We start from the raw sequence: 12,249 nt of genomic DNA on the forward strand, positions 1-12,249 counted from the left end.
GGGGGGGGGGGGGGGGAGGGGGCTGTTCCATGGATTTATAATAGCATGTGATGGCTGATGAGGTTATTCATTTGAGCCCAGAAACACGTACTGTTGTACCCTATATATATTGACATATAAAACATCTAGTCATTCACCGATTGTTTTTATATTCTAACTAAGACAAAACTTATAGATAGAATATTACGAACATAACACATGATTCGAACAAGTACAGTCCTCGGGTTGGAATTTCAGGTAGCGGAGTTTCCGCTTAAACCACATGCTAATCTCAGCGAATTATTTTAAAATGTAGATTAAGATTATATAAATCAAGATCTAAATATCTATAATATACTAGCAAAACACTTTTCTTTTTTTAATTGTTTTTTCCTGTTTTGAAATATTTAGTTACTGTGAAACTAAGCATCATTTTAGAGTGCGGTAATATATAACACCGTTAGAAAAAGGTAGAGGAAAACTGATAAATCAAATAAAATTCATTTAATATATGCGCCCCATAATCCAACGAAGATATGGCCACGACATTGCGAATAATTTACGAAAAGTTAGACTAAATAATTACGTTCTTAAGTTTGAGTAATTGATCAAAATAAAGACGTGTAACTAATAAGGACATGAGAAATGTAGAGGAGCGTACATCAAACTGCATACGACAAAGGAAAACTTGCGACGTGTTATTTGAGTATATGTCCCCGAGTAAATTAAGAATTGAAAAATCGTTGTTACAGTGTAGTGTCCTAGATTATTTTGGGTTCGATCATAGTTTAATTCAAGTTGGATAGGAATATGATAAAATTGTATCAATAAAAACTGTTATTTACTGGAAATTATCACACCCCACAAGAAAAAACCTCTTCGGTTTTAGTAAAAAAAGTGCTCAGATATTGACATTTTAATATTACAAACCATCAGAAACCAAAAAAGCCGTATGGAATGTCTTGCTGGAAATTAGGGTCATTATCGAATTTTGAAATTTTATTGAGCCGATAGAAAACTATTTAGATATGTAACTATTCGTATTTATATATTCAAGCTGTCGGGCTGAATCAACTAGTTATAGTGTATAGAATACTAGTTACGGATGGGGAGTTTATATATACTCCCTCCATTTTCTTATAAATGACGTTTGGAACAATGGTTTTGTTTCGGTATATTTGACGTTTACGGAAAAGAATGCAAAATAAAATGACAAAGGACTATATTTACCCTTATATTTACTCTATTCCATGTGTTTTACGAGACATAATAATCCATTAATGAAGGATATAAAATGATTTATATTGAATGCATTAATTTATGTGATAATTTCCAAAACCTCATTTAAAGAAAAACAGAGGGAGTACAAAACATTGATAATGCATAATTCATTTGTCCAAAAAAGGCATTTCAAAATTCATTACTATTCTTACAGAAATGCATGATTTTATTACTAAACAATAATGTACTAGGTAGTAACCCGCGCCTTGCGCGGGATGAGATTATTAATTTCGTTTTTAAATAAAAAGATATTAGTTATGTTTAATCTGGATATCGGTTCGGTTCACATTGTTTTCGGTTTTTAGTCTCATAAAATATAATTACCATTCTAAATTCATATTTATTTTTCTTTGTTCGATTAAAATGTGTGAAGTTTTGATGTTCAATGGTTTTATTTTACAATTTTTAAACGAATGCAAATCAAATCAAATGTAAATAATAGTTGAAAAAAGACATTTAATATTATTTTTGTTGTTTGTACAAACAATGTTGGTGATGTTTTAAGATTATGTATTTTATATAAGATAATCTAATATTAGTTGTGTTGTTTGAACTTTCATATATGTTAGACATAATATAAAAAGTTGTATATTTATACTCATAGAAATTTGTTTTTATTGAGTTTAATAATATAATTTTTATTAATTGTAGTTTTTATATAATTTATTTTTAATAGTTATTTTTATTTTATTTTATTTTTTAATCCCTTAATTTTAATATAATTTATAAAGTAAAACAATTTGATTTTTGAATGGATATTGAGATTTTTATCTTTTTATTTCTATGTTATTGTTTTAAAAATGGATATTAAGAAAATACACAAACTAATTTTAAAACAAATGGACTGTTGTAGGTTTTAAACCCAACATACCTTAATAAAAATGGACCATGTATTAATGAATCATTGAGTGAAAAGTTGATTAGAATCTTGGAACAACCTTGTGAAAGAAATGAATCAAACTGATTCACCAGATCCTTTTTGATGGAAGCGTTAATCTCAACATCCTGCAGAATATAAAAAAAATCGAAACATAGAATCTGAAAATTAAGCATGCAAATTTTTTAAAACTTAGTAATATGAAGAGTAAAGGATGCCTACATTAGAGTCGATTAGAACCATCTCAATGGTTAGACCACCAGCAACAATACTGCTACCACAAACGTATGATCTTCCTCCTAATCTTCGACATTAACCTGAATGGTTTCAAGTCAGACACAAAAGTTATTGCAGCCATTATAGGAGAATGAGATAAATTTTGTAAGATTTTGAGTTTATGGAATAACTGAAATGAATGGGAGAAGCGAGTCTTATATAGTTTTACTATACCTAAGGCAATTCACGATGTATCTCCGTATAATACCAAATTTAATTGCATATCGTTTACCTTGTCAAGCAATCTTCGATATATATATTGCCATAACCTAAAAATGAGAAATATATGCCATCTAATATCATTAATTTACATTGCCAATCACTCACGACAATTAAATATTGTCCAAACCCATACGAAAACGGTTTAATTCGGTATGTGTACACTTGATTGATATCTTTTTAATATTCTTAACCATAATATTCTAATTTCGTCTAGGACAACCTTTTCATTCTCTTAAAACACACAAACTTAGGTTACGTGCATGAATAAACAATGTAAAAGAGGACTCCAATATGTATAGCATCAACAAAATCTTGCATTAAGGATGATAAGCTATAACACAAACATTGTTTTCTTCTTAGGTTGTAGATAAAGAAATTTTCATCTCTTACGTGCGTGTGAGATTTCTATAAACGGCTGATTGTTGTTTTCTCGATAAGTATTATAATCAATGTCATTGATAGAAGTGAGAGTGTATACACTACAACGTCAGGTAGCATTGTAGAAATCGTTTTCGTTAGTGTATAACCCGCTTTTACAATGATAGCTTCTTGGACTGCAAGAGTCTACAGCAATCTGAGCGTCAGTATTGGCAGAATACTACTTAGGTCCTTTCTCATTGTGATGCTACAAGTAACTACCAATGTCAAGTTTTGCATATTTGCTGAAGCCTTTACCATTCAAGTTGCTACCACGAATTTTGTCTCTGAGTACTTATATTGTCTTTGGTGGGGTTTAAGAAATCTAAGGTATAACAACTTGATCCAAAATACTTATGGTGTATAAATTAAGATTATCTGGCGGTTTTGTTTTATAGTTCTTATGGCCAGAATGTAATCACAAGTGTATATTTTGGCGAGATCCTGTTCTCTATTACAATTTGTATTATTGGGTTGATTCTCTTTACACTTCTGAACGGTAACATGCAAGTAAGCTTCAAAACTTAATTTTCATGACTATTTGTTTTTTGTTTTTTTTTTTTCTAACGAAAGATATTGTTTAACTTTGTGGAAAGACATCATTACAATCGATGTCCGTCAGAGTTGAGCAATGGAGAGTTAAGTGACAAGACACTGAAGAATGGATGAAGTATCGTCAACTACGTCCAGAGCTTCAAGAACGTGTTCGTTTATTCGTTCAATACAAATGGCTTGCATCCAGAGGCGTCAATGAAGAATCAATCCTCCAGTATTTACCTACAGATTTACACCGAGAGATCCAACGCCATCTCTGTCTCGCTCTTGTCCGATGGGTACATACATCAACTATCTCCTCACAAGATTTGATTGCTTTTTATTTCATAAAATCACAATATTTTCCCAAATACAAGATCACAATACAATTTCTCTCTCTGCTCAAGTTTCAAGACGAAACGTTTCTCTGCTTTACCCTTGATAATTATCGGCATGAGCTAAATCACAGAAACGTGCATGTGATTAATTGAATCAAAATAGGAAAGTTTTTATCACCATTTTATTAGGAGCTCTATCAAGCTGACACATGGCCAAGGTAATGTGAACGCATTAAAGTCAATGTTTCTCTTTTAATATATAAGGGATTATGTGAAGCCGTGAAGTAGTATATTTTTGAAATAAACGTGAGAAGACACCAATCTTTGGAGATCACTATGTCAACTAATAACTTAACCCATTTGATATAAGAGAATAAATTGATTCATCGTGGATTTAATCAAGTGTAGTTTATTAAAGGTTGAGATCAAGCTTGACGGGAAACAAGGACATTGGAAATGGAACTGCTGCAGAAAGCTACTCAACTTTTTGATCGGAATAGAGAGAGAAAGAGCACTTTGGATTGGTTTATTGGGAAACGAAAGAAGACAAGTGTTTGAGACTATTATGAGAGAGAGACGAAGAGTGTTGTGTGAGCCACTCACATGGCTCACTCTTCTCTCGTTCTTTTTTCAAATTTACTTGACTCCGTCGCCAATATATAGCAGCTCTAACCAAATTTTTATAGTTTATGAAATAATGATATAAGTTGTGTGAATAAAATATAATATGCGTAATATGTATTATATACAAAATGCCATGCAGTTTAATTGATCATCTTTCAGATCTTGACCCTGTTTAGTGATGTTTTTCTTTCTTCAAATTGACGCTGTGCCTGCTCTTGTAGATGTCTCATGTTATATCAATTAGAGTTTTCACGACCTTGAAAAAAAATAACAGATGATTTTTTCAAGCTTTGCAATCGTGGAATAGTTTTTTCCTACTAGGATACTTACTTGGATGGTTTTGAAAGTATTGTATCCTTTCCGGGCGAGAAAAAGTTCGAAGAAATATAGGTACACGGAGGAGACAAGAGAATCATAGCTAAAGATTTATTTTGAGATCCTTCGGATTCTTCTAAAGATTTATTTTGTTGGATCCTTCACATTTAAGTTGTTGTCCCTCTCGGTTGGTATAAGTAAACAACCAATTTTGTTACATAGCAACCCTAACTCCCTAAGTCGTATCATAGCCATCATTTTTTTACATCTTCTCTTCCGGATTAAAGTTCGATGATTTTAATTAGTACAATGGTTAAATCAGACCAATGGAAAGATGACACACACATAGCTAGTTAATTAATACTGTATACAAATTAAAATCATCGAACTTTAGGTTGTAAAAGCTATGTCTGTGACACACATAAGTTGGCCATTGGTCTAGCTATGTGTGTGACACACATAAGTTGGCTATCATTTTCTTTAGTTTTTACATATGTCAACGTCAATAATACTTTGTTTGAACGTGATATGATTACATTAGTAAAGTAATTACCCCACACACCGAAATGTTATTCCTACTGTTATCCGTGAATTTTGCTTTATGATTAATTTGGACCGTGTATGGAAATTAAATGCGACTGTTAACTCTTGCCATTAACAAACTCAGTTGGCCTAAAGGTAGTTGAGGGCCAGATCCAATACGCTTCCCGCAGGTTCGACTCGCGCTGGCTATCCGAGCTGCCTTAAATGGTAAGAATAAGAATACGTGGAGTACCGTGGGCCCGTAGGAATAGTCGGTTGACCACGATCGCGGGATCACCCCACGTTAACTAAAAAAAAAAACTCTTGCCATTTCTGGATGCATGTTTTTTTTTTAATTTGAAAGATGGACTGCTATGATCACCATTTTCAGAACATGCGCATACTTATGATAGTCATATAAACTCTTATACTCCAAATCATTTCGTATTAAAAAAATAAATGCATGAAGGGGCCAGAAGTAGAGAGTCGAAAACGGCTAAAAGGTAACTTTCATCTCTTTTCATGTTTTCTCTTAATTTATATACAAGTAGGTTGTTTAAACGGGTAATTGATTTTAAGGTTGATTATATATAGCTTCATCGGAATTTGTTGTTTTGCTAGTATTCCTGTTATTAAAGACGTTTTAACAACCAACTCGTTGGTGGTCCTGTGGTGTTTGTTCCACCTTATTTTTACAGATTGAGTTATGCATTTCTAATCCATTTGGAAGAAATGATTTATGCTCTAAATGATATCATATATCAAAGGGTTAATTTCGGGCCTCCAAATTTTTTCTTATGTATAAACAAAACGTTTGAACCAAACATTGGTGAAAAACTGAATATATGTTATCTTTTAATCGAATATACATAATTTTGTATATGCGTTTTTACATTAGCAGCGGATTTAGTATACACCAGTATTAAATATACGGAATGTATTTTCACATATATGATACCTATGTGATATGATGTACAGTGAGACTATCGTTTACGCTATAAAGCGTCTTCGTACGTAAAACAACAATATAGTTGCGCATATACAAGCTACATACATATGCACGTACGATGACTCTCATATCATTTTAAATGTCCAAAACATAGCAACAATGTTTACTATGAAATTGTGTGGTTGTATGTGCACGTATTGATAAATTTATGTTTCCAGTTTTTGTTTAAAAGAAAATATCCACCATACAATTTCAGAATAACCTTGCCAACGCAATTTAAGTAAGATGACGATAAACAAGACTTCATAACGTAAAAAGATTTACAAATTTCAAGGATGATATAGCATATGTCACCTAGATTACATAGAATATACGTATATCATCTACTATTTATGAATTTTCTAGATATCGTTCTGTTTGTCGTCTTACACTACACCATTTTCAAGCCTTCTTATAATCTATGCTAAACCGATTTTACTTGTACTGTACTGAAGATTTCTTGTGTTTCTCTATTAGTTTGCATAATTAATTAATAAAACATTTTTTTCAGGAATGTGAAATTTAGATCTTCTAATATAGAAGCATTAGTAAACTTTCAATGAAGCCACTAAAATTAAAAGACCTTTCACAATCATTCATTCCGTTTAGTATCCATATTTTCCCGACAATTGCCTCTTATACAAAGGTTATAAGCAAATAAATGAATGTCTCTATACAAAATTATATTTATTCAACGTTGTTAAGATTATGTACTTCTAAAAAGCCAAAATTTTACTTATAATTAGTATATATCCATTTATACAATTTAATATACATACTTGTTGGTTTGAAAATGAATTTCAACTCTATAAACTATAAACCACCAGATACAATATATGTATCTATAAAGGCAATAAGCTCTAGGACATATGCATGATTTAAGCCCTTTATCAAAAAAAAAAAAAGACATGCATGATTTTTAATGTTCTTACAGTTATTCCATTACGAGTAGGATTATGTGATTGATGAACGATATGAGTTAATAAAAAGAATAAATCAGCGGTCGTAGTCTCCGCATCATTCGCGGGAAAAAAATTACTCGTATAAATAGGCCTAAGATTTCGAACTGATACATAGAAACAACAAAAAAAACTTGGATTTATATATATCTCTATCTATACGCATTACCACGCAGACGCACCATAGAAGCAAAATATTAATTGAACACCTAAAAGGTTATAGATATACTACCCCAATAATTATTATAATTAATCCCAAGCAGTTCAGAATTATTTTTACTGATTTTAACTTTCATTAATCTTAAAAAAAATTGAATTAATTTTAGTTTTCATTTGATTATAGCGACGCATCTGATATACGGCAAAAAACATTAATTCATAGCAACGTATAAAGTAGAGAGTCTTGAGACTTCAACTTGTTATATCTCTCTCCTAGAACATGAGTGTAACTAGACAAAGCCCCAAAGCCTGCCAAAACACACAGAATCTTTTCTCTGGGTTTGCGGACCGGTCTATAGTCTCACGTGCAAAACAAAACATACAACATATCTCTCTATATCTTCTACTCTTTAGCTCAGTTGATTCGATTTTCTTTGGTACTTATTCTGTTACTACGAATATATATCAGCCTTATACCCTCACAAGCTTCTCCTCTCTTCCATCCATCTAAACCACGATCTTGTTTGACCTTCTTGTTTCTTTTCTCTTTCCTTTTTGTTCTTCAGTTTTGCTGAGTTTTTAGAGAAATCTTTTCTATTAATCTTTTTATTACTGTAGAGGTATCATTACAAGTTTAATTTGCCTATAGTGTGTCTTTACCTTTTGACTTGTCTTCCTCTCGAAGCAAAAAGAGAGAGACAATCACTTTCTGTCTTTCTTTTCTCTCTCTCTCGGACCCTTTTCATATTTTTTTTAGTATACTTTCAACTAATTTTGTAGCTAATTATGGCCTTAGAGGCTGTTGTTTACCTGCAAGATCCATTGTCCTACAGCTCCTGCAAAGACTTTCCGTTTCACGATTTATACTTTCAACAAGGAGAAGATCAAGATCCACTAGACACCAAGAATAACATTAAGCTAGGGCAAGAACAAAGACAAGGGTTTGGGAGTATTAACTACAACGGTAAAGGCGGAGATAACAGTGTTGATTATAGTTACAACGATCAGGTGGATCTTCAGTGGCCACCACACGAGCTTCCTTATGGATCTACCGTCGACACCAAGAACCATCCTCCGCCCTCGGATATGGCGGCTACCGGAGGAGAGAGGAGGAAGAGGAGAAGGACTAGGAGTAACAAGAACAAAGAAGAGATCGAGAACCAGAGGATGACTCACATCGCCGTCGAGAGAAATCGGCGGAAACAAATGAACGAGTACCTCGCCGTTCTCCGTTCTCTCATGCCACCTTGTTATTCTCAGAGGGTTAGTCTCTACATACAATAACTATATATGTATATGTGTGTGTGAGCGCGTGAAATATGATATTTTCTTCACGCGTAGAAGTAAAGAAACGATAAGAAAGAAAAAGCCAAAGCCTATATGTTATAGACTTCTAGTTTCATGAGGACATACATAGGCTATATGCATGTATATGTGCATACGTTTAGACATAAGTTTGATAAAAAAAATGGATGAATGAATGAAAGCCGTTATGTTGACTCAATAATTGATACAAAGAATGTTATTGTTTTCATAATATAAGATCATGTGTCTATAGATATTTTTTGTAGTGGAATTGTGGGAGCATAAATAAAAGTCTTGAACATCATTGCCTAAAAAGTAGTGTAGATATTATATATGCATGATAAATTTGTGAAAATATTCAAATATTAAAACAAGGTGCGAAATATAAATGTTTATTGCTTTGAAAATACGTCTTGCAATTTCTATGAGCTAAACCTATGGTTGGTGATGGTTAAAGGGAGATCAAGCGTCAATAGTAGGCGGAGCCATTAACTACCTAAAGGAGCTTCAACATCAGTTACAATCAATGGAGCCTCCGGTAAAGATCACCGCCACAGAAGACACCGGAGCCACCGCCGCCTCCGCCGGCGACCAGAACAACACAATCTCCGCCAGCTCATCCGGACCGTTCTCAGATTTCTTTGCATTTCCTCAATACTCGAGCCGGCCTTCGTCGTCGTCTGTGGCTGAGGGGACGGCGGAGATAGAGGTGACGATGGTGGAGAGCCATGCAAGTGTGAAGATACTTGCTAAGAAGAGACCGAAACAGCTTCTTAAACTGGTGGCATCGATACAGAGCCTACGGCTCACACTTCTTCATCTCAATGTCACCACTCATGACAACTCTGTCCTCTATTCTATAAGCCTAAAGGTACTTTTTCTCACTTGTTGGATTTTTGTTTTGTTTTTGTTTTCAATATATATTTAGCTTCATAAGGAAATTAAAGTTAGGGTGACATATAATACCGTATATAGGGTTTTATATTGTGTTTCAAATCCAAATTAAAGTGGTTTAATGGATCACTAATATAAATATATAACCACTGTTCTGATTGCTAGTTACATGGGTCAATGATTCATAGATTCTTTTCCCATCACGGAAGTTTTATTAATTTGTGTGTTTTTGTCGCACATTTAATTAATTTGTCCCTCATTCGTACGTGTTGAGATTTTAATGTCTGGGCCAAAAAGGTTTTGTATAACAACAATGAAAATCGTTCGTTTTTTTTTTACTTGGTTAGTGCCGGCTTCAATTATTGAGGGGTCAAAATCATCATTTTTATTTATAAAAAAATGTGTCAAAATAATGAATCTTGTAAGAATCAGGGACCAAAAAGATGACATGCCTATGCATGTGTGTTAGTCTGCTAGATATGTGTACTGTGGAAACTTTCGTGGTCACAGAACTGTGGATGTACTGTGCACGGCAGAAACGAAATGACGCCACTTGTTTCGGTACAGATTCATAAGACATTGATTAACCCGGAGTTCTTAGAATAAGGTTTTTAAAGCATGATTAACCCGGAGTTCTTATGATGAGTTTTTTAGCGAAAGTTAAGAAACGGTTTCTTAACTTTTAACTAAAAAAGCTAAGAACCGGTTCTTAAAACCTTATTTAAGAACTTGTTCTTAACTTTTTTAGTTAAAAGTTAAGAAACAGTTTTTTAACTTCCGCTAAGAACCCTGAGTTAATCATGCTCTAAGCTTCTTCCTCGAAATATATACATTTTCTTTTATATTGTTCACTCTACTTTTTCTTACTGAATCACCCTTTTCACGTAATTTATATTTTTTAAGTTTTCTTTAATTTTTAATAAGAAAAATGGATTGGTTCAGGTTGAAGAAGGGAGCCAATTGAATACAGTGGAAGATATTGCAGCAGCTGTGAATCAAATCCTTATGAGGATTGAAGAAGAGTCACCCTTAAGCTGATATAGTTGAATTTTAGTTATGACACATTTAGAGGAACTCTAATTTTTCATGTGTGATAATTTACTCTATTTCTTATATTAAAATAAATAACAATATTTAACTTTTCATGGCCTTTTGTGTTTTTTACTTTTGATATATGATGATGTTTCATGCGTCCTTTGATTTTATTATCCCTATTTAGCCGCCCATCATTCAAACTGAGCATTTGCTCTCCGAGAAAATCATGGTAAGGTTGTGTAATTGTAATGGACGATGGTAAGCCACTGATCAAAGCTCCATTTCGTTTAAGAACGTAGAAGAATTCGAGAGCACCGCAAAATTAGATTTTACATAGTTCGTTTGCCTACACTATCGCCTATGGGTATGTCAATAGTATGATAATATATCAGAGGATCAAAAATTAAAACTTTTTCATATATTTGGCAAAAAAAAACTTTTTGATTTATGTTGATTTAGAAATATAAGTTTCTTGAGCAAATTAGGTTTATAATTTTTTTTTTTTTTTTCCTTAGAATATTTCTCCTTACACAAACACGAGCTGAATAGGCTTTTAAATTTCTCACCGACAATGATGCTTTGTAAGAAAGTGTATTTTTTTGTCAAGGAGAATCAGAAATGAATATGCTCATTTACTCCAGTGATTTCATGTTTTTTCATGACTGTCTTAATTATATAGTACTGAACAAATGGTTTGCAATCTCCGGCTGTAAAAAAATGTATGGGAAAATAAATCACGAAGAAAATAATTAATACGTTTACATATATATACCGACCGAGTCAAGCTACACTGCCCGCAAGAATATGAATACTGAGTACATTCCGCTTCTTAAAGTTTTTTTGTTAGAAATCGATCTAGGTGAGTAACCAAAATCTTGAAAGTATTTTAAAGGGCACCTAAACCAAACTTGCTGACTTGGAGTGGTGTGTTCATAAACTCCTATTTATTGACGAGTGATTATCTTAAACTATTAAAACAGAAGTACAAATTTGAATTAACCCTGAGTTTTCCTAAATAATTACGCCTTAATGCCACTGCTTTTAATACTCGGTTACCAGAGAAATTATAGTTCCATAATTAACCAAATTTAAACGTGATTCAAAACTAGTTATATCTCGGTTTAGTATTGCCTACACAATCCAATTATATCTATCCAAAATTCAATTAAATACTTTTATATACCAGTTGGTTTTGAAACACGTACACAATTGGTTTAGGTTATTTCTCGGCTAGTGCTGTCAACAGAATAAAATCCAACTTTTCCAAAATTCAATTGACTACTTTTGTTTGTATACCAAATTTGTAAAACTTTCCACACAAAAAAAAATCGATCCATTAGTACCTAATCAATTCTACTCATTTGTTTTTTTATATCCAAAATATATTGAAAATGCTAAAATTGGTTCCTTAATATAAAAAATATTTTCTGTCCACCAAATCTAAACTAATAAATTTGTAGCGCAATTAAATCATGTAACATTTAAAAAACCTTTCCAATTTTTAAGCAGTCATTATACTAAAAA

At 32.6% G+C, this 12,249-nt stretch overlaps 1 protein-coding gene and 1 long non-coding RNA gene across 2 annotated transcripts; one reads left to right on the plus strand and one right to left on the minus strand.

Moving 5' to 3' along the window:
- Positions 1–7,932: 7,932 nt before the first annotated feature.
- LOC106296614 lies at positions 7,933–8,372 on the minus strand. Its single transcript, XR_001261265.1, has 2 exons — positions 8,152–8,372; positions 7,933–8,062 (listed from the first exon to the last, which is right to left on the minus strand). It is a non-coding gene; the product is annotated as an uncharacterized LOC106296614 (long non-coding RNA).
- Positions 8,059–10,835, plus strand: LOC106296613 (transcription factor bHLH96-like). The gene is made up of 3 exons (XM_013732792.1): positions 8,059–8,754; positions 9,254–9,667; positions 10,633–10,835. The coding sequence occupies exons 1-3, from the start codon at positions 8,278–8,280 to the stop codon at positions 10,726–10,728; spliced, it is 987 nt and encodes a 328-aa protein (XP_013588246.1). The 5' UTR covers positions 8,059–8,277; the 3' UTR covers positions 10,729–10,835.
- The last annotated feature ends 1,414 nt before the right edge of the window (positions 10,836–12,249 follow it).

Source organism: Brassica oleracea, chromosome C6 (genome assembly GCF_000695525.1).
Source record: "Brassica oleracea var. oleracea cultivar TO1000 chromosome C6, BOL, whole genome shotgun sequence".
NCBI classification, from domain to species: domain Eukaryota; kingdom Viridiplantae; phylum Streptophyta; class Magnoliopsida; order Brassicales; family Brassicaceae; genus Brassica; species Brassica oleracea.